This window comes from Trachurus trachurus (genome assembly GCF_905171665.1).
Source record: "Trachurus trachurus genome assembly, chromosome: 8".
Taxonomy (NCBI): domain Eukaryota; kingdom Metazoa; phylum Chordata; class Actinopteri; order Carangiformes; family Carangidae; genus Trachurus; species Trachurus trachurus.
This window is the reverse complement of record NC_139905.1, coordinates 16,234,904-16,259,153: the sequence shown is the minus strand read 5'-3', so window position 1 is coordinate 16,259,153 and position 24,250 is coordinate 16,234,904. Positions and strand designations below refer to the sequence as shown.

The 24,250-nt window shown below is 43.1% G+C and overlaps 1 protein-coding gene across 1 annotated transcript in view; it reads right to left on the bottom strand.

Annotated features, from left to right (window-relative positions):
- Positions 1–278: 278 nt before the first annotated feature.
- The window catches only part of prkar1b (protein kinase, cAMP-dependent, regulatory, type I, beta), a 61,578-nt gene continuing 37,606 nt past the window's right edge, over positions 279–24,250 (bottom strand). Inside the window, exons 6-12 of the mRNA XM_083976583.1 lie at positions 23,709–23,770; positions 20,261–20,307; positions 17,121–17,279; positions 12,404–12,464; positions 9,824–9,945; positions 1,537–1,618; positions 279–853 (exon numbers count right to left, since the gene is read on the bottom strand). Coding sequence (XP_083832709.1) covers positions 681–853; positions 1,537–1,618; positions 9,824–9,945; positions 12,404–12,464; positions 17,121–17,279; positions 20,261–20,307; positions 23,709–23,770 — 706 coding nt within the window. The 3' untranslated portion in view covers positions 279–680. The remainder of the gene's footprint in view (positions 854–1,536; positions 1,619–9,823; positions 9,946–12,403; positions 12,465–17,120; positions 17,280–20,260; positions 20,308–23,708; positions 23,771–24,250) is intronic.

The window sequence follows — 24,250 nt, the reverse complement described above, 5'->3', positions numbered from 1 at the left end:
CAACATATATATCTCCACTCCCAACTTATAACAGCAGTACACTTAAGAAGCACTAAAAATGAATGAAACAGCCAAGAATTATATTTTTCATCTTACCTCAACATCTACATTATAGGGAGCAGAGGTCTGTGTGGCGCAGGTCTGACTTGACCGACAAATGACACCACACACACACACTCAAGAAGTGAAAGAAAGGCAAACGACAGCCAGCGAGCAAAGAAATGTGGACTCACTTCCTCCTGTCTACGTAAACATGACTTATTCTTTCTTATTTCCTAAGTTCATCATCTCGCTTTGTAAATTCACAAAAGTGCAAACTCGTTCTTTGTCAGTCGAGAAGCATGCATCACATACAGCTGACACACTGTATACAGTATGTGACTCATTTACACAATATAATGAGTTGAGTGATCTCTGTCCTCGCTCTGATTTTCACACTCCTGCATGTTTTTGTTGACATAAAGCTACGTGACAGCACAGGTCAAGTCAAAGTGCACAAGATCAAAAGAAAGAAATGCGCAAAATGGAAAAAAAAAGAGGCAGGAAATGAGCGCCCTGTAGTTGTAGATGTAAAACCCATGTCCTTTACCCCACATCGTCACCAGTTCCCACCCACCGACCAAAACTCTGATGCTGATGTTGCCCACCCCTGCTGGTGGAGCCCGGAGGGGGCCGACCTGTCACACGGTGAGAGAGATGAAGCTGTTGTATCTCTGGATGTTTCTCTTGAGGATCTCTGAGCACGGCCCCAGCACACGCTCAAAACGAGGCCTGTCCAGCTTCACACACTTGAGCGGACCGCGGGCGACTACGGTGGCTGCCCTGGGACGGTTTAGCAGCAGGGCAATTTCACCTGGAGGAGTCAGGACAGGAGAAGGACATAGTTCATATCTGAACATCGGTGAAAAGAATCTATTAAGACATGTCTCTATTAAGTAATGTTTTTGAATTAAGACAAACATAATTATATGAAATGAATTTATCTCAGAAATATAACGATGAAGTAAATGATTCTTGTAGCTCTCTGATTGTCTGCTTCTCATTTTCATTTTTTCCATCCTATGAATCTGTTTTGGGAGACAACAGTCTGGCAACTAGCAGATCCTAAACAGCATGAAGTAGTTGCATGCTAGCAAAGAGGAACTTCCTGGGGAAAAGGACTAAATCACTGATGACAAGAGATACTTGTCCAAGTACATTTACTTGCATTTTGATTTATTGCAAGAAACATTAATAGGTATAGTAATGTCAATATTGGAATATAAATATATGTTGATTACAGCTGAGGTGATGAGTTGCCTGACCAATTATTCAAACAAAAGACAATGAATAGTCAACATGTTTAAATTGATTTACAGTATACTGTAAATCGTTTCTTTTTTTGCAAGGAAAAATTGCATCTACAATCCAAACTGTTTAATGACAAAAACTGCTAAAAACTCTCTAGGTGGATATGAAAACACATAGCAGACATGCTGTTTTTCCACAGTTCATATTGATTTGAGTAAAAGGCTTCATTGGCCTAAAGCCACTCACCAAAGTAGTCAGAGGGTCCGAGGCGTCCAACTTCGACATACTCCTCATTGTCAGACCTGCGCTGCAGAACAGAGGCTATTCCCTGGAGACAGAGAAGAAAAGGAGAGTTGGAAGGAAAAAGGAAGAATAGACAGAGACAAGAGAAAGAACGAGATGGGAAGGAGAGAAGTGAGAGAAGGAGGGGGTGTTGGTGGGAAAGATGGAGGAGAGGAGGAGGGAGAGAAAAGGAGGAGTTATTTAGCGAGGGGCTGAAAATCATCGGGAGGATTAAGCCGAGGAAAAATTCCTTTGCTTCATAAGAAACACAGGTGCACAGGATTTAGGCCACTTTCCTGTGGGATGGACACCTGCTCTTTGGGGCGCGTCTGAACAGAAACAAAAAAAAAAAAAAGGAAAAAAAGACACACACTCATTCCAGCGGGTACATGAAAATCTGATCAGTTCTGCATTATTTCCTCCAGAGTGTAATAAATACAAACATCTAAGCCCGTTGGAGGCTGATCTGAGTCCTCAGTGTCTCCATCACATAATCCCCCTTTATCAGCACCAAGCTACAGAATGGAAACAACTGTTTTTTCCAAGACTGAGGGAGCTCCAATATAGTGTCCCTAACTGACCCCAAAACAATAACATAATACAAACTCAGTGTGGCTCAATAGCAGGTCCCTTACTTACTTTCAGCGATATACCACACATTGACAGACACACAGAGCAATGCAAAAGAAAAAAGGAAAACACAGGCACAGATGCAGACAGAATGAAACAGAAATCCACACACACACATACAGTGAGAAACAGAAATCCACACACACACACACACACACACACACACACACACACACACACACACACACACACACACACACACACACACACACACACACACACACACACACACACACACACACACATACAGTGAGAAAATCAACAGCTGATGACTGCTGGAAAGTTAGGCTGGATTCTATGACCCACTACGCTATGCATATTATGATCACCCACTAGTGTGTGTGTGTGTGTGTGTGTGTGTGTGTGTGTGTGTGTGTGTGTGTGTGTGTGTGTGTGTGAGAGAGAGTGACTCATCTAAAAAGTATAAGGGAGGAAATTTGATTTCCGCTCACTCTGTCCAACAGATGACAACAGTTCATGTTGTCGTATCTTGCAGCTGTTGACAAACTCTGTGTGTGTGAATGAGGACATGAATCTGAATATGTATCTCTGTACAGGAGCTATCACAGAGTGTTTGGAGATACCCAGTGCCCTACATTTCCACACTTTAAACATGTGAGTGATGGAGATATGGATGTTTAGATTTCATATGTTTACATGGAGGTTAAATACTGTCTGTGCTTGCAGTGTCAACGTCTAGACATTCACATGCCCCAGACTTGAGCTGGAATTGGTAGCTAGTTAAAAAAAAAAAAAAAAAAAGAGTAAGGGAACTTCCCAGCTTGTCTTTGACCTCTTGATAAAACAGACTTGACCGTTCCAGCATCTTTAATCCTTCTCTGCGCTCTCTGCTCCTTGCTCTGACCAGGCTTATAATGCTAAATATGAATATAATGAGCCTTAATGAGAAACCCCCCAAACTGCCAGCAACTCACTGCAGACATACAAAGCTGAGACTGTGTTTCCCTGAAAGGGATGTGTGTAACTCAGCGAGTTGAAATGGACTGTGGAGAAGTGGGGAATACGCTTAAAGTGAGTTAAGAACACAGTGTGAGCGTCACTTCCAAGTAACACCTGGCCAATGTGCTTGTGATGCAGTTACTGCAAGGCATGTGACACAGCAAGGGCAAATTTAGCTGCGGAGAGGGGGTCCCCTTCACCACTGTACATTAGAGCAGTGACACCACAGCTGCTCTTGGCTGAAGATGTTGAGAATATACAGTTTATTTGTCACTCTTGAAAGTTGTCTCTTCCCAACAAAAGATTATAAACTGCACCGTGCTCTGCATGTATAACTTGGTGGTTTGAAGACAGGAGGATGTATATTGTTTTGTTCATGGATGACGATAGAAATTGAGAAATAGACAAAATAAAGTTAAGTTTCATCATATCTCTCCTGAACTAAACTTTGAGATGCACCACACTTAATCAAGTGTCAAAAAAACTATACAAAAAAAAACTCACTTGAATTAAATGAGGTTGTTTGATAGACAGAACAAAAGTGCATAGTCTATTGTCGAAAATAGTTATTTGCATTTTTCACTGTTTCCGTTGGTGAGTATTATTGCGATTAATAGAAATGTGTGTCATATTCACATAGTATTATAAGGGTGTAGCTACCTGCACATATATGTGTCATTTTATGTGCTTTTAAGTTGAGAGATGATGAGGATGACAGCCAAAATCACAATCACTTGGCTCCTGAGTGAATTTTGGGTGATTAGCCAGTTCCAGTAGCTGAACTGATCACCCAGGACAGTTATCTGAACTGCACTGAGCATGGGACTGTAGGCTACAGTAGAGAGGCAGGTAACTAGCTGCTACGCTGGGTCCTAGTGCTGCAGCAGGCCGCTGTCTAACCCAGCAGAAAAACCCTGGAGTTTCACAGTTTGCTTTTGTGGTTGACCAAAATGCTACAATGCTGACCAATTCAGCTTCTCATGGCATATGAGACTGCAGAAAATACAGCCTGCATCACAAAGAGGGGGAAGGAAACTAATGCACAAAAACCCCTCAAAGGACTGACTCAAAGACGTGGGATAAATCAGCATCGCTGTTTTCCTCTCATCCTGAAATTCCACTCTCTTTAGGTCACCTTGGTAGCATCAACGTGACTGTGAGCTGCATCCAGCTGGGGCGCATTGTTGCACGTCATACCCCATCTCTCCCTCCGCTCATATTCTTTTATCTCTGCTGTCGGCTACCTAATAAGGCATAAAAATGCCTCAGAAAATAATCATTAAAAAAAACACTCAACTACAGATAGTTAACCGTGGCTGCTAAGTGAAGGTTATTGCATTAACTTTTCATAAGGCGATCAAAGAGGAGAAATCCCATAAAATTATATAACTTTGGTCTGCCCCGTCTCTCATGTTTGATCTGGAGAGTAAATACTGCTGCAACCACTTTTAATGAACTTCATTACACCGCACCAAACAAGCAGCTCCAGTTTAAAAGTGGTATTAAAAACATAGAGATGAGAGAGATGTGAATGGGGAGACACCCAGGGGGATGGAGTACTGAAGCTCCTGTGTTTACAACTACTTGATTCCTCTCCTTTCCATTCATGTCCAAACAAAGAAAGTGAGACAGTGCAGCACCGTGATGTACAGTAGTTCCTTAGTGAACAGGCCTCATCCAGTGTGGTCTAGATAACCATCTCACACTGTACCACCCCAGGGGCAGCGCTCTGTTCCACACATATTTCTTTTATAAACACTGGAGATCCTCCTCACCACGCCGGCCGACACAGGATGCGACGGACTGGCAAAAAAATAACAAAAAAATGGCATGAGGCATGAGGCAAATAAACAACAAGTATGAATGGACAAATTAATATTAAACAATTGGTAGAGAAATAAAGTGAGGGAGTGTGTGTAAACACAAAAGCGAAAGTTAGGTTAGGTTAGGTTAGGTTAGTTTATTAGTCTCCACCAGGGAGAAATTTGTCGTGGAGACAGGGAACATGTTGCATACATAAAAACACATATAGTACAAAAAGAACATCAAGTTAAAAGACTGGTGGAGTAAAAACAGACCACTGGACAATCCTGCACATGCAGCAAGCCGACGTGAACATCATTCACATGCATCCACACCGCTACTCAATACTCAATTGTAAGTAGGTTATCATCCCTATGAAGTCCTGCTGGTCATGTAACACTCCCTCCAGTGCTTGAAACCTAAAATACACACTCAAACCTAAACGCACACCACACACACAGCTTGTGGTGCCATGTCAAAGTGTAGCAAGAGAGAAACAGATAGAGAGAGAGAAAGAGATGGGGAAAATGAGAGAAGCTCAAACAGAGATGCAGGAAGAAAGGTGATATTCTGAGTGGCCTGTTCATGAGGCCACCCAGCATCAGCAGTGTCTGCACCTTCTCATTCAAAACGCCAACACACAGACACACAGACACACACACAGATCACTTTCTGTACACGCTGGACACCAACTGCTCTTCTCACAAGACCTGTCCGCCCGCTGACATGAGACGGCCTTTGAACCGTTTTCTTCAAAGGGGAAAATTAACCTCAAAATGGTTTAATCCAATTAAGACTTGTTAGTCTTCACCTTTGTTCTCGTGGCTCTACACTTACACTCAGACAAAAATGACTTCATTCATTAACTGCATTGATTTTCAGTCTATAAAAGTGTTAAACTCCATTAGCTTAATTGTATTTGTGCTCAAATATGGAGGTTACAGTAACAAGAGGTCTGTGACCCCTGACAGGATTTCTCTGTCTCCGCCGGGACCTTTTAGCAGCTCTCAGCGTCATTACTTCTGTATGGGGTCACAAGACATATCTGAGACAAACAAATGGAGATTGATGATTGGAGGAGAGGAGGGTGAATGCGTTAGATGAGGACAGCACGAGGACGAACAAACCTCTCCTGATTTTACACAATGAGACTAAATGGTAAAACATCGGGTTCCATTTCACACATTCAAAAAGATTCTGTGTCAGGTGAGTAACATGCTAAATAACACTTGTTTCATCTTGTTCTTAAATGTAGCTAATTTGGTTGTAATGTATAGAAACTACAAATAATTTTATTACAAACTATCAAATCTGTTAAATATAAATGAAAAGCAAATGATGAATTGTGTATGACTCAAAACACTCTGCTCTTGACTTAACTTATGGCCATTGATAGCACGAGATGCACTCACCTCCACTTATTTATGGTTATTTATTAAATAGTAAAATTTGCATATTTTATAATCTTCAAATCTTGTGTGATTATTATTTTTTATTTCAATTGATTTATTGATAAAGGTGCATGCAAGTTGAAAAGATTAGGGGAGAGATAGTTGGTCTGACTTTTTTCTAAGTCATTTTAATCAGGGAAAAAGTGTGTTGGAAATGTTTCTTGGTTAACATAGAGACAGATAGTAAGTTTAATAGCTGACTCTTTCTTAACTTGGCTGATGTAACAACTACATTTCCCCACGGTGGGATGAATAAAGTACATCTAATCTAATTTAATCTAATATTACTGCTTTTACACACAGAGGAACAGCACATCCTCCACACTTCTGTCCTCTTTGATTTTTCACAAGTTTATTAATCCCTCCCTCGACACCTTTGCAGGGCACAGAAGACATGCAGCTGAGTGTGAGTGTATGGGCATGAGGAAGAAAACAGTGTGCAGATGCATAAGCCCTGAAAAAGGGAGGGTAGGGATGTTGATAGAAGGGAAGGTGAGGCAGAGTCCTCACGGACCCCCGAGTTCTGTAAAGGCTTGTTTGTACAGTGTGAGAAAAAATGTAAACATGTCACTTTTCATTAGGGCCCCATTCCCCCAGGCAAGCAAAGAAAGTGATGTCTCTATACCTCCCTTTTGTAAATCCTCCCCATCAGCAGCATGTAATTAGTGATTGTGGGGTTTGTGTTTGGTTGATGCTCCGAAAACCGCAGAAACAACAAAAGAGAGTGAGAAGATACAGGACAAGAAGAAGATGGAGAAGGAGGAGGAGGAGGAGGAGGAGGAGGAGGAGGAGGAGAAATGGGAGAGTTTTGATGGAACAAAGGTGGTTTGATCAAAAGAAACGAGTTGTGTGCACCTGAAGAAAAAGACTTACAGGAGGAGGATGTGCTCCAAGCTGTGATGAGCCTGATCTTACTTTGTGACAGACATGAAATCTCTCTCTCCCCCTTTACATGTGGTCCTTTTTGACTCAGCCTCGTCTCTCGCCGTATGTCCCTCCCTGCTCTTGTTGACTCATCCTTCTCCCTCTCTCTGTCTCTGTCTCTGTCTCTGTCTCTCTCTCTCGTCTCCCTCCCGGGAGGCTGGGTCTCCTGACCCCGTGTGAAAGTCGGCAACACACATTCCACCACAGTCCACCCTGCTCTGGGAAAGTCAGGCCCGGAGAGACGGAGAGCAAGGCAGGGACAGGGTGACAGAGAGAGCTTATTGGAGAATGAAAGATGGACAGGAGGAAGGGATTAAAGGGAGATATACTGCTGTTGGCTGATGGTATTAAAGAAAAAGCCGCAGTGGGGTAAACAATAAAGGATATGTTTGTTCAGGAGAGACTCTGCCTCTCCTCCTCAGTGATGAGTGTGGGTGTTTTGAGAAAAGATGAGCCTCACAGTATCTAATATGCCACATGGCAAACTGGAATTTGCTGGTTTCCTTCCCATTTCTCCTCCTTCTCCTCTGCCTCCTCCATCTCTCCATCCTGTAATCCCCCAGATTCTTCTGCATATTTCTGCCTTTCTCCTCTCTGGGATGTAAAAAGTTTCAGATTGATGAGTCATGCAGTGCTAACTGCTCTATTTGCGTCCTAAACCCCAACTGGATTCAGTTTCTGCATTTCAAACTGCTTTTAAAGGATTTTCTGAAGCTTCAGGAGGCTTCAAACTTGACCAACACTGGTCAGATAATGTGAGGTGCAATATATAAATATTTGGATAGGGAAGCATTTTTGTTGTTTGGCTTTCTAGTCTAGCATAAAATCAGGAATCAACTGTCAAGTTCAAAGTCTGAAGAGTTTCAAACATTGCACTTCAAACATTTCAATACTTTTAATTACAAGTGTTAAAACACATCTGTTGTCAAGACAATACACTCTGTTTACTGCTGTAGCCTCACTTGGCTAATGGTGGTTTAAGTTTGTATTTGAGTATAATTTGTATATATTTCTGTACAATACACTTTGCCGAGTCAGACATCTTAATTTATGACACTTTAATGTTACTTGTGGCCACAGTTGATGCTTTTGAGTAAGAGTTACACTGACTTGCTTTGATTTGAGAGGGAGTCTAAAAGTTATCATCAGTTAAGCCGTGTAGGAAGTGGGGTGTCAGTGAATTAAACCATTTATTCAGGATTAATCATATGAGTGTCCATAATTAATCGCGACTAATCACAAATTAACTGCATTTTTTTTTAATTGTTTAAAATGTACCTTTTGCTTTATGCAAATCTAACTTTATTATTCCTTAACCAAAAGTGGTCACTGTTAGAAGAGCCAGTTCAGCTTGCGACTCTGAGCTGATTCATTTCCAGCGACTGGTTTAAACTGTGGGTCGAGCCAAGGGCCAGTATAAAATAAAAAAAATAGTGCTGTTAAAAGGAACTTGCATCAACACATTATTACCCTTTTACATTTTTACATTTGTATCTAAATTCTTAAAGTCAGTTCCTTCCTGCCAACATTTTCTCCCTGGTTATGCTCCTCCAGGGCTTTACTGCAGTTGCATTCAGCTCCTGCTGGTTTAAGAGCTTTGAGCCTTTTGCCTTCAGTGTTTTTTTGCAAGTAAAACACACGCTAAGTTGGACAGACTGAGGGTTATACATTAAAAGAGCCTCAACTGCTACAGTGTTGACACAACATGGATGTGAACATCCATAAAGTTTTAAGCCAGGACTTTAGGCTTAAGGGCTGCAATGTGGATATTTTAAGAGAGGAGTGCCTCGATGGATGAGAGGAGGATGGAGAGGAGATGGGGAGTGTTGTGTTGTAAAGGAGAGGAAAAACCTGCACAGAGAGCAATACATCATTTGGAAACCTCCTGTGATTTAGCATTAGGTGGACATAGATTGGACTGGACAGACATAGGAACTGGCATGTGAGAATGACGGACTAACCTTCAAGTAAATCTGAGGGTAAGAGGGGAAAGTAGGAGGCAAGGACAGAACGGCAGCAGATTGCACCCCCGCCCCAATTCACAGAGCCCTCTTGACTTGACCCTGACGAAAGCTGTGTAAGTATGGAGTTAATCAAAAGTGTGGTAGGATGACAGGCAGGGGGCCCTTCATGAAGCTGCGGCAGGGGCCCCGGCTCCACAAAGCCAGCAGTGTTGGGGCGGGGGCGGCTATTCTTTTGCACGGTAATAGTTTTTGAGGGCCAGGACAGGGGAGCGCCATCGGGGAGTCTGTCTGCTGATGGCAATAAACTAGGATCTGTTCCGATCTCAGCTAAGAGCCCACCAACGTCTCCGCGTGATGACATGTACATCAACCCCTGCGCCCACCTGACGACACGTACTCAGTCCCGGGCTCCCACACGTCAACACGTGCAGCTTACAGGAAATGTGACAGATTCTCTCCTCTCACACAGACACACACACACACATACACATACACACACACACACACACAAACCCTTACCTCTGTGATAATGAAGAAGTCATCACCAGGTTCTCCTTGCACCACGATCTTCTCTCCGTCCTCGAACTGGACGGGCTCCAGGGCATCGGCCACAGTCAAACGCTCCCACTTATCCAAGGACTCTGTGAATGGACAACACGTGCGGATCAGTAAGACCAGAGCGCTAATTACACTCATAAGTGTAACAGCATATTTACAGCTGAGTGTTTCATGGTGTCTGGTTAATTTGGTGTGAATGATAATTCCTGCCTCAGGCTACTTCATCCATTCATCGGGGACCCGCTACATCTCAGATTCCCCCGGCTCCTCCCTCCCACCATGGTGCACCGACCGTGGCCTTAAAACACCTTTAAACTGTAAGACCTCAGCTCCACTGATTCTGGGGGTGTGGTGCTGTTGCTGAATGTTTCCCCTCTGTTACTGTAAGATATGTCTCAGTTACACTCGAGGGACATGGACTTATAATTGGATGGATTTGCTTTAATAAAGCTAAGTTATATAACCCAATATATTATTAAAACTTATTCAGATTCAACCATTACTGAACTCTGCACTAGATATTTATTCTTATGGCTTAAGTACATAAATTCCATTTTGAAAAATCTAAAAAAAAAAAAAAAGAGTAAAATAATTGACTATTTGTAAAGTAAGTACATTTTATTTATATAACACTTTTCAAAGATAAAAGTGCTTTACAGCAAAGATAAAATGCAATAAAATTCAAAGACAACAACAAAAAACACACAGCGGCACAAAAGCTTCACAGAGGCCCCAGAGCATCTACATCAGTAAAAGGTTGTGAATGAATATTGCTAATACCTGTGATACAGTCTATGTTTTTGGCTTTTGTTTGTCTGGAGAGCCAGTGGCGACAGCTGTCTTTCCGACTATCCAACCACACATACAGTGACGTGGTTAGCTAAGGATATTTCTAGAGGCTGTTGGTATTCACACAGAAACCAAAAACACAGACGGTCACACATCTCGCTGGGAAAAATGTTCCAACCAAAGGAGCCGAGATGGTATTTATAGAAAGAAGATCCACTAATAACAAAATATCTCCACATAAAAGATTCACCAAATGAGCTCATCCTCCTTTCACAATCCAGCAGATTACCGTTGCCTCATTTTAACAGTCTATACATCTACATGTGGAATGTGGCTTATCTGCAGTGAAAACGCTCCTAATCTTTAGCTTTGTCTAGATGAAAGGATGATTCAGTGTTTTGATTTGACTGAAGCATGAGTTAGAGGCATAAAACTATTGCAGGACCGCTTTGTCTGAGACTATTGTCTGCTGTCGTGCTCGGTAACTGATCCCAGTGTGTCTATTTGTGTGTGTATGTGTCTAAATGTGTATGTACTTAGGATTAACTAAGGTGAAGTCTGGTGGCTTGGAGGTGTCCAGTGTCCCCTCCGTTGGGGCCACGGTGTCTGCCGGCCGGGCCCCCAGATGGATGTCCTCTGTCTGGCTGCGAGCTAAAGGCAGCAGGTCCCACGGAGGTGATCCTTAACAGCTCGGCAGGTAACGTGATACACAAATGTGCTGACTAAAGAACCTACATTTCACGCTTCGCAGGGCCTGCACCCACTTGGATCACCTTGCTACACACACATATGTTTTACACCCAGTTGGGGATGTTGAATCCTGTATGTGTGTTTGTGTGACAAAGAACATGTTGTTTCCCCCCCCCCTGCGCCCGCCTCCGCCTCCTCTCTTCACTCCGCGACATCAAGGGCTTGTACCCAATTTCGTGCTTATCTAGAAAATCTAAGACAAACAAAAACACTGCCGCCCCCTACCCCTCCTCCAATTCAAAGAGGTAGAGCGGAGAGGCAGAGTGACAGAAAGAGGAATGAAGAGAGGAAAAAGCACTTGGGAGAGAGAGGCGGGCGCTTGAATGCAGGCCTCGACAAGGCTGTCAGAAAGGGAGGCGCGGAAAGAAAGGAGGTGAATGAAAAGAGAGCGGACCTTGCAGAGACGTTCTCCTAAGACCTGAATTGAGTGTGTGTGTTTACTCAGCCAGCTAATAACTCTGTACAGGGGGCATGGCCTTACTCTATACACCACACACACACGATCAAGTGGAAAGGGATGAGATGTCAGTTCCAATTGCAACTCGTTTGGGAAGTCTGAATGAATCTCATTCGCCGTTTCTCCAAACTCAATGGCCTGTGCAGGCTGGTGTTATCCAAATTCCAGTGGGAAAAAAGAGGAGGCTTAGCTTAACTCCCTACTCTTTAATTGTCCACACGGCGACAATGCAGAGTGTGACTGGCTTTAGTATGAACAGAAGATTAGGACTGTACACACAGACCTTACTCAGCTGTGGGCCTTGTGTGACTATGTGCGTCTGTGTTTATGTGGGCTAATCTACAGTATACAGTATAGTGCTCTCAGCAGATTTAAGTGCCTGCCCTCTGGACTCTCTGACCCGGTGTTGAATATTAATACGTAACAAGGCATACACGTGCGAAGCCAATCATGCTTATAGCATATTCATAAAAACAGGAGAAACAAACCAAGGGTTGTAACACTAATACACTATAATCCGCATACACGTATGCATACACACTCACCGAGGATGGAGACTTTGCTGAGGAACTCTTCGTACATCTTTCTCTTCCTCAGTGTGCTACCCTGTGAAGGAAACAGAGGAGATACATTCACATGGGCCCACTCTCATTGAAACTGTACAGTAACTCTGCATATCTATGGTAAATCTATAATTGTGGTGAGTCTGCAAAACACTGCGATCATGACGTCCTGCTTTCACGGGTTTTATTTGCAATTTGGTACCATAACATATGATTTTCTCTTCTGTGATTTCTAGCAATTAGTATTTTTCCATATTCTTCCAAGCCTTGCTTTAGAAAACGCCTCTTCTCAAGTCCTAATCTGAACTAATTTGAATAATTACTGCTTTGAGGCGCTGCTACGAAGAAGGAGTGTCAATAGCTTCACTTTGTTGTCACATGATTCAAATTGGAAGCATTTTAAATGACAGACAGCGGTGCATTTTCTTCACACTTAGTATATCTGAAGTTGATTAACCCATTCATTACAATTTCTGTGCCATTATGTCTTACCATGTATAATCTGTGTTGGACTGAATTAAACAGCTTTACATTTTCCTTTTGCATCATGTGGAACAGAGGGACTGGCTGGCTCAAAATTGAAGGAAACATTTGAAGACTGTCCACACTACAGGATAATATATGATTACTCGATCATAGTTCATGGGGTCAGACTTATGGGGGTATGTACGTATGAGCTGTGTGGTAATGTTCAATGCATGTGTGTCTCCGTGTGTGTGGCCCACCCCACCCACCAGGCAGGGGACTTTCCCCACTCTGCCTCTGCCATGAACATCAGGTGCTTCCTGACAAGTCTGGACCCAGAGGACCCCTTCCCTAACTGCATTTTTTTCCTTTTTTCCCCCCCTTCCTTCAATGCGAAGAGCCACTCAGCGAGAGCGGGAACGTAATGAGAAAAAGAGAGAGTGAGGAGAGACGATCTTGTCCGCCCTGTGTCAGCCTTTGCATATGGAAATGATATATTGAGGCTTGGGGTGTCTTTAGTGCATAAGTGCCTGAGTCCCGCTGCTGCCTCTAATTTCATATAATTTCACATTTTGTCTTAAAAGGGGAGAAAATGTTCCCAAGTGAGTCAACGTCAAACTCAAAATCGTAAACAACTTGATTAAAGGAATTCTAGCCTGCATGGCCTCCCTCCTGGATAAACGACTTGAGTCTGCATGTATCTGTGTGTGTGTGTGTGTGTGTGTGTGTGTGTGTGTGTGTGTGTGTGTGTGTGTGTGTGTGCAGAGAGACAGAGAGAGAGAGACGGTGTGTGTGTGTGGAACGCAGTCTGTTTTTAGTTCTGCCACTTATGTTTCGTTGCTGTCTCTGCAGAGACGAAACTTCATGCTCATTAAGCAAGCAAATACAAACAGTCACACATGTATACTCTACTTTTAACACAATCTCGCGCACACACCTATAGACACACACAGATACACGCATGCTCCGTCCTTTCACAGAGATGTTGAGTTGACTTCCATACAGCTCCTCAGACAGGCCTGCTAAGCTTAAAGGCTTACTATGCGTACGTAACATTACATTATACAGAAGGTCTGATTTATGTGGCGGGAGGACGGAGGGCTGGGTGGGCCGGAGCCATGTCAGCAACGTCAAGGTTTACCGGGGAAAAATGATACTTTTCTAAATATCTGAATATAAAATTTCATGTTATCATTTATATTGTTGGTTCACATCTTTTTTCTCTTTGCCTTCTTTTTTTTATCTGCATCTGTCATGATTCTCCCTGCCGACTTGGGAGGGCCTGAGCACATGTTTCATGTGTTGGCCCCGATGTGTTTGCTCCTCCTGCGGTTAAAGATGAACCGGCTTCTGTGTCTGTTCGCTGTCTTTGAGGTGGAATCATCAAAGTGTTAAGGTGTGGAGCGAAGCCAGACTAAACCAACCGCGCCTTCTGCCCCGTCCCCATCACCTTCATCTCTGTCCAATGTGAAACACATACACACACATCCTTCCTCATTTCTCCTTGTCTCCTCTTGTCCTGTGTGCTACTTGACAGTTGACAGTGGTCTGTTAGTTGGTTAATGGCTGTGTGTGTTGAAATACCAAGATGACACAACAAGGAGGGTATTGTGTGACTACCGGCAACACAATGGAGAGAGTGTATTTATCACAGTGACTGGTATTACACTTTGTTTACTAGATGCACTTCAGGATAAGAAGGAGATGAGGAGGTGGGAGATGAGGTGGTTCTGAGGGATTTACTTCCTTTGCTCTGATTTGACTTGACAGTGATGTGTTTAATAGCATTTGCTCAAGACAATTATAATCAGCCCGTTACTTAATTAAGTGATTGTTTAATCCATGTGAGATCAAAGAATTGTGAAAAACGAAAAAAAGTTCTGACGCCAAAAACTGACATATTCAACTCAAAACGATATGAACCACAGAAAAATATGTCAAATATTTGTCCTTTTCATTAAACTAGTTGCAGAGATGGTGTCGACCTGTTTGCATCAAACTATTCAGTCAAATCACAGTCATTCATTTTACTATCTCCAGATGGTGGAGATGCGGCTGAGACGCCGGGCAGGAGAGAAGCAGATGTGGAAACAATGAAAACGACGATAGCGGCAGAGCACCTTCCCGAGCTCCTAAGTAATGAGCTACAGGCACAGGCATAATTTTACAGGGAAACACACACACACACACACACACACACACACACACACACACACACACACACACACACACACACACACACACACACACACACACACACACACACACACACACACACACACACAGAGAGAGAGAGAGGGAGGGAGGGAGGGAGGGAGGGAGGGAGGGAGGGAGAGAGAGAGAGATAATGCTCACTGTGCTGGCCTAAAACACTGCCAGAATACCACACTATATAAAAACAGCTTTACAAATCATTGACAGCAATAATTAACTACAGGTTCACATAATTGAATTCTGTTTCACCCCGTCTCCCCTCCTACTACTGCTGCTGCTGCTGCTGCTGCTGCTGCTGCTGGAAGAAACACAGGAATGAGAGGTGGAGAGAGGGAGAGGGAGAGAAAGAGAGAGAGAGAGAGAGAGAGAGAGAGAGAGAGAGAGAGAGAGAGAGAGAGAGAGAGAGAGAGAGAGAATGCTCTCAAAGAAAGGTTACCAGGGCAGACTGTGCCCTCAGTTAAACTATGTGCTTAAGAGGTGACATGAGTGCTGGGCAGGTCAGTGCCAACTTTACACTGAGCTGAAACAAACAAATCTTCTTCCATCTCTGTGGGTTCTGACTGTCTGACACCACAGAGCAGAATCTGCAGCGCTTCTGACGGCTTAGAGCCCCACAGGTGCTGGGGAGGTTAATTGGAGGCTGTCTCGTTTATTAGGAACATTTGAGGAAGTGTTTAATTGGGAAAGGAGACTTGAGACTTGCACACACACACACACACACACACACACACACACACACACACACACACACACACACACACACACACATAGACCCATACACAGAGAGAGAGAGAGAGAGTAATTAGTCATTCTAGCAACATCCAAATTGTGTGTGTATCTGTGAGCGGTATGACAGCGAGGGCAGAGCACCTTGTGTTTCCAGTTTAAACATTTAGACATTCCTGCTAGATAAGCTCCTGGAGCGGGACGTGTGTGTAGAGGCATTAGAGTCGACCCTCTCTCTCTCCTCTGTAACCCTCACTCCCTCCCACACACTTTTCCTTTTTTTTTTTTTTTTTACCCTTTTTTTAAATCTAGAATTAGACCTAAAGAGATATTAAAATGGGAGGCTACACTCCTGTGTAAAAAAAACTGAAAGTGTATTAAGTATTTAAGGAGTTTTAAGTGGTTGAGTGGGAGAAAATATTGCAAGTAAAGGACCACAGATGATAAAAGCATAGAGAGACTACTACAGTGGGTTTTTTTATTATAACAGTGGCTGCTTAGTGTGGTTTCTGTTGGTGCCAATGTTTAAGTCTTGTTTGTTGTTGTTGTTGTTTTTTAATCTTTTTTTTTCTTTTACATCTGATGGTGGCAGACTTGTTAAACATTTGGTAAGCAGCTAATACTTTCTTTGCCCGTGGGTGGCTGTACTGATATGACTGAAACTAAACAAAAAGACACTCTAGAAAACTAGAAGAATGGCAAAATGTATGACATTTTTCATCTGAGGTAGATTTAACCACTTGACCTGATGCAATAATGTTAATAGGAAACACCTTTCAAAGTTACTTGTCTGCTGCTTGTAATGTGATCTCGGGTTACCTGCTCTTGGAAGAAACAGATTTATGGGCTGAACCACAACCCGTTGGGAATTACAGTAGACAGTGAGCAGCGTAATCAAAATCAGGTGCCAAATTGCAAGGCACTGACTCGTATGATATACGATTACTCGATCGCAGTGCATGTGAGCATATGTAAGAGTAAGGCATCTAAGTTACAGGCTTAATTTTGATGTTAATATAATGCGTATGTGTATTATGGCCTTCTGTAGGCTCTTTGAACAGAGAATATTAGCTCTCTACCACCTAAGGGTAGCAATAGAAATAGAAGGGATGGAAAGAGCCACGGGGAGTGAAATGTATTGGGCCAACACTAAAGTTATCATAAAAAGCTGATTGGAGATTTCACCTCTGCAGTACTGTAATCTTTCCCTTCTCCGTGCACCAACCAGGTCGTTCCAGAATGATAAGCCTGAGGTGTAATGTGTGCTGGGGGCTTGAAGGGAAACAACTCGTACCATGAGGATGCGCCGGTAGCTGTCTCGGTCGATGCCCCACAGCTTCAGATCCGTCTTGGCCTTGACGGTTGCAGCTCTGGGAGTTCCATAAATCAGCGCCAGCTCTCCAAAACTACCTCCTTCTCCAATACTGGTCACCCACTCGCCATTCACATACACCTGCAGACAGAACATGAAACAGAGGGATGGGTTATTATCATGAAGAATGTCAACCAGAACTTCTTTTCAATCTCTCTCTATTCATCCCGTGACACCTTCCCAGCACCTTCTGCCCCCCCTCCTCAGTTTTCAGGCTCCTTGATGTGCTGACTAGGCTTGTCCCTACGCATTTGATCCCCACTAAGCCCACAGATGAGACCCTCTAAAAGGCTCTCGATCCCTCTTATCTCTCCATCTATCCCCTTTATTTCCTCAGTCTTGTCTTGTTTGAGTCTTTCCTTTGATTTGGGAGTGATGGAGGACAGAAAGCTGTTGAAGACTTTGTCTTTTTTTTCTCTCTCAGATCTAAAGCACATACACACACTTGTGTTTGGTCACTTGCAAATGCACGTACACATGCACAGTTGTATTCAGGCCAGCCACTATAGTTCCACAGACAATTCAACCTTATTGAGACTCATTCAGGTTGTCTCTAGGGCCGTTACCATTTCACCTGTTGACACACTATCCACTATCTTGTTGACTTAATAACAGAGAGAAATGAGGGGAGGGAAGGTTTATGCCTCCGGTGGCTGCTGTGAATTGACAGGATTGTTGGAAACCATTATCCAAGGCTCAGATGGATGACAAGGGACTCATCCTTCATTAAAAACTGGGATGGCTTCAGAGATAGAGAGAGATAGAGATTGCTGGCTACGGTTATGTTCAACCGAGAAGAACAATTATATGGATGTTGACCAGAGCATCCAGTTAATAGTGATTTTTTTTTCCTACACAGTTTCTCGATCTAATCCTCAAGTTTCCCCTGACATAAAAGTTTTTGTCCTGTCTTCATTGTTGTGTATGTGATGCCATTAGGTTTCACACACACTTTCACGCATCTCCTGGTCAGAGGCAAGTAAAGAGCTGTTTCATCTGATTAAACCTGAACCAGGTTTGCGAGAGTGAATCTACACGGAATCGCAGAGAAGGTGGTAGATAAGGAGCGAAACTGGAAACACTTGTACTGTATTGAGTCAGCAGTGTGGAGAAGGTAAAACAGAGTTCATGGTGAAAAAGACTGAAATGATCCAAGCCTTGAAAAATGTCTGCTGTCTCACAGCTGTCACTGCCTTTTCAGCAGACAAACATCTACAGCAAAGTGTGAACGCCTGGTGGTAATTAAGAAGCAAACAAATCACAAGCACTGGAAGGTGGATGAGCAGGCTGTGTCGTTGTGTATCTGTTTATGGTTACTCGGAGTGTGTGTTTTCCCGCAAAATGTGTCAGTGTGTGTGACAGAGCGTTAAGAACGACAGTGAATCATCTTCAAACCCTTTTTTCACAAAATTAAATATAAACATCTGAGATAAAAGACTCTCAATAATTGTTTATATACAGTATTTAGTTCCATTTGGTTTGTTGCATTTCGGATTGAGGGGTTTCATTTTTTTTCCTTTTTGGCGTATCCATGTGAATACAGGCCAATGTCTCCCAGTGAGTACATTATGGGGTGTTTACATCAGTGGCAGTGGTTGTCAGCTTTCAGGCTGTTTATGTGATGCCAGCAGATTTACACCCCCTGTCTAATGAGAGACATGTCTACGCTTCGAGAAGCTCGGCTGGATGCAGCAGCCGTCTGGAGAGATAGAGGGATGGATGGATGGTGGGATGAGGTGGAGGAGACACAGATGAGCATATGGGGTTTGGGTGGAGGTGAGGCAGAGGACAGGGATCTTCTCCCCCCAGCTTGGATGCAGGCCGACAGGGTGTGTGAGCAGACGCCTCGGATTTGGCGATGGCAGACGGAGAGAGGTTGAGGTGCCAGCCGGGATCAGACCACCCCCAGTTTTAACACACTGGAGGAGCTGAGGTTACACGGCTCAGAGCGAGTTGTGAAGATCTTGTGGTAGAAGAATAGGCTGTTTCTGACTCAGCTAGACCAAGTGTTTCAACACACTAACTGGTAAAAACAAAAACAACCACTAAAAAGCGCCTATTGTCAGAGTACGATTATCATACTGTGAATATCAGATGTTGCACAAGACCACCTTGCACTGAAGGAGGGGAAAAGAAAAGAAAAAATCATGGAAAGAAACGTCAGAGATTATCTGCGTTTTGTATGACAACATCCAAACTTTATTGGACTGAACAGGCAACGTTTCATCAGGTAGATTCCAGATGTTTCTTTTTCAGTCGAAACTATTTCTGGAGCTATGGCTGATTTTATGGATAGCTACCCTCACTTTTCCTGAAATTCTACTGAATTTCCTATCTTGAACTTGTCCTAAATTTAGAGAGTGGATGTGTGCAATAACCTTCTGTCGAACATTATCAAGGCACACAATCGTTTCTCCAAGACCTACATAGAAATTAGCCTCTTGACTTATCTAAACTATGTTAAAAAAGGGTTGGTTTTGTCTATCGAAGCATCATCTCCACTGGCAGTATCTGCACACTTCCTCTTATGTGCGTCTCAGGTGGGCTGACTGCACCGGCACGCTCGACCAGCCTCGCCAATCTGCTGCTCTCTCCTCTTACTCCCTGTCTCTGTGTTCACCGCCGTAAGCCGATAAGGTCACTTCCTGTTTAACTTTCCGTCAGCTCCTGTTTTATCGGCCCACTTAACTCTATCACTCTGTGTCAGGCTTGCTAAGACAAAATACGTTCTCAGTGTGGCGGCCTTCACAGAGCACTGGACTCTACACCGCCGCGTTCAGATTGTCATCAGAGTGGAACCGAACTTTGAGGAGAACAAAACATGGGGGCAATCCGATACAACCTGTCCATTGTTACAAAGAAACATTGTTGGAATATGAGTGGAGCAGGCTGGGTTTTCCCACTGATTCACAATCCTTATGGCCTTACCTTTAAAAAAAAATACTGATCTATTTGAGATGGTTTGTTTAATCCATTTCACTGATAATGAGAGAAACTGCTCTGAAGGCAGAACGAATGAGGCTGAATGAACATGTGCTTGTGTTTCCATGTCGGCCACTTACGTCCACTTCACCTTGGTCAATCACATAGAAGTTGTCTCCTTCATCGCCTGGAGGGAAGAGAAGAGGAGAAATGGGAGTTTGTGAGAGAACAGGAAAAAAATACCTGGCTTTGAACCAACAGGAAAGCTTATTCTTCCTGTTGCTTCCACCTCCTCCTTAAGTTCTCAAAGGTGGATTTTTAAACCATTAAACCAAAGTGAGGAACAAACTCTGTGGATTAAGAGATTAAAATGATCTGTCAAACAGCTGGTCCACAGTTTTTTTCTGCTGGAGGACAATAATACGTTGAGAGCTTGTTGGGATTTGAATATCCTGAAACGTACACATTAAAGACACACAGGCACATATTTTCTCACACTCTCACTTCTTCATATTCTAGTGCTATCAAAAACAAAACAAAAAACAGAAACAGTTCAGAAAGTCTTGTCTCATGGTCTTTAATGTCTGGTCTTGAGGTCTTTATATATTGAGAGCCTCTAAAAGCTCCAGGCCAGACCCAGTGTCAAAGATGCTGCTGCCTCTTCCAGTACGCCATATTTCAATAGGCTGCCACCATCTTTGTGAAATACAGCACTTACCAGCACTAAGTTGCAGCAACAGCAGAGTTCACTGCTGCTGTTTTTTTGTTTTTTTGTGGCTTAATAGTAGAAAGTCTGCAACAGAGCCGCTTCGGCATGCAGAGCTACAACACCTCATAAATATACACAGCTACACAGCTCATACAGCTCATTAACTGTCATTAAATATTATTTTTGGTTTCACAACATTTAATCAAAATGTCAATTCAATTAATCATTTTACAAGGTTATGTGCTGGAATATATCTTAATGAGTGGCAGTAGCTTCATGAACTCTCTTTTTGTAACCTGGCAAATTATGAATTGTTTTGCCTAAGGGTTGCAGCTGTAGGAAAGTCACAGAGTTCATTCTGTGACCGGAGGGTATTTCAGGACATTTTACACTCGGATCGTCAAGAAACGTGCATTTTGTTATGACTTGACATGATGCTGCCCTTTTAATGCAGGTTATTCTATAATGTCTTCTTGAAACTGTAGCTATGATTTTAGTAATAATTATATATGCTTCATTGGTTCCAGGGGATAAGAAGCAAGTTTCCACTTGTTTCTTCATCACTTTATCATTTGTTACCAGCTCCAGCCAACTGATGGGAACCTGTTATATATGCAAGTCCTGCAACTTTAAAACCTCTGGTTTTCTGGTTGTGTCACTGACAGGAGCATGCTGTGCTCTCAATGTGAACCTTAACCCCTTGAAGCGAGCCATAAGATCTTGTGGGGTGACATCTGCTAAAAGCATCTAGTCTGGAGATAAGGCTGAAAAATGGCAAAGTGTTCCTTTAATTATGCTATCTGTTACATAGGGCTGAGGAGGAGATCCTTAAAAAGGGCCGACAGCCATGATGAGCACAGTGAAGTTCTCCCTGCAGCTACCTCCTACAATAACATATGAATACAACTCCATTCATAGGTACAAGTGGGTAACGATGCATGAATATACATGACACAAGTATGTATGTGTGTACATTTCATAGGTACCTAGTGAGGGTGTGTATGTGTGTATGTTTTCTTGTGTGAATGTTCACCTGAAGAGTTGAAAGGCTGGGAGTGCCCTGTGTGTAAAGTTCACAGGAGTTCACATGGCTAATTAATATTGAGTGGAGGGTGCTCGTTAATCATATAGCTCTATTTGTCACACAAAATGCCCCTTGTCCGTCTGATGGGTGTCCGAGGAGACCCCAGACACACACACACACACACACACACACACACACACACACACACACACACACACACACACACACACACACACACACACACACACACACACACACACACACACACACACACACACACACACACACACACACACACACACACAACCTGCTGCAACCTGGCCCTCTGCTATCTCCCTCTCACTGTCTCTGCCTCTCTCTCTTTCATCTCATCTATCTTTCTTTCAGTTCCCGTGCGCTCTGTGTTTCTTCTCTTCTACTCTTCCTGTCTTTTATCACTTTGGTTCTCAAGCCTTTGTTTTGTGCCCTTCCAATCCCCCTGTGCCTGAGAGTGCAGGCAAATATTTGACCAGCGTGTGCACAAACACATAGACACACGCACGAACACAGGCTTGTGCACTCAGTGTGGCCTCGTTTCACACAAGGTAATTGTTTTACACAACGTTAAGGTTCTTCAGTTTTGCTCAAAAGGAAAACACAGGTTACATCCCCGGTGTTTTATACCGAGCTTATTTCATGTTGGAGTTTTGATATTTCAACTTTGGACCCATCCATACAATATTTCTTTTACCACAGAACCAGTATCTTATGACTGAAAAATTGGATACATGTCAAAAACAACAATGAAAATATTTTGATATAGTAAATTAGACAAGAGACTACAATGAAAATACCTCTATCCTCCATTTTGCATGTTATGATAGAGTAAATTCCCCCTTTGTTTAAATACCTCTCCAGCCTCAGAGTCAATAACTCCTTGCCGTGTCTAAACAGTGTGTGATGGGCCGGTAGCATGGGTGGTTTCTTGAAGCTGCACAGTAGTCCAGACATTAGCAATGACATCAGCACTGTATACACTATATATACCCCCACTATATAGCGTATATAACAATGGCCTGTCTGGGGCTGGGGGCCCTGCAAAGTTTGCTAGACTTATTATCACCAAATTAGGCCTGATATAGTCTTGTATGCTGACTTAAGAGTAGGTGGGAGTGACTGAGCGAGTGTGTGTCCAAGCACTGACGGTTTCCCTTCATTTCACATCCATGTGAGTGTGTTTGCATGCTTCACAAGTGTAGCCTATGTGATTTTCTGCAGGTGTGAACATAGTATTATCTAAGAGTGGGAATTTGTCTGTGAGAATGTATTTTCACAGTTTTAAATATGTGGTTATACTGTACGTGTCAGTGTCTGTGTTTGATAGGAGTTTGAGTGGGGGGGCTCTGGAAAAACACAGTCTGGCCGCGCTAAACTCTGTGTTCCTTCAAAGTCCGGGGGATGTCTAGAGTGAAGGCTTTGACGACTGTGGTTAGGAGAGGGACCTGACATCTGGTGTAGACTGAGGGAATGTGCGAGCGAGGCAAAGAGAGGAAAAGGGAGGGAAACATGGGTGTAACAGGATAAAGTGAATGTGAGTCTCGGTGGCAAATGCAGTACATGCATTCTTTGAGTTATTAATCCATCTATGGTAATTAGTGAGAACAGGATCTTAATTATTTCCTTTTCTCTTAAGCAGCTGACTGGAATAAACCAAATCTATTGATATCTGTCAGGTATTCACTTTACATGTTGCCTTATGGCATTTTCCATTTCATTATTATATATGATGGTGATGATTTAAGGATTTTTTTCAACAATTACCCTACAGGTTACACATGACTGGATGAATTAACGTAAACAAAACGTTTATACATACCTTGCTGGATGACTGTTTCCCCTGCAATGTGAGTGACCGGGAACATGGCATCAAATATGTCGCTGCAGAGGAAAAGGAAAGACAGAGGGAGAACATGGTCATTACAGATACCTGCTATTATCACAAATAACACCACAGTCTTTAGAGCTGTTTACTCTCTCAAACACACAAACGTACCACACACACACACACACACACACACACACACACACACACACACACACACACACACACACACACACACACACACACACACACACACACACACACACACACACACACACACACACACACACACACACACACACACACACACACACAGTTTGTTCCACGGAAGAGGATGATGGGATTGACAGAGCAGTCGTCATCATTGTGTCCACTCTGTCAGCCAAAGATACAAACCTAGGAACTCTGGATGACCTCAACACACACACATGCACACGCACACACCTGGACAAGTACACAACTGATTTCTCCATCATCATCCACATCCAACGAAACACCCACAATCCTCAGTTAAAACCATCATAATGAATAAACAT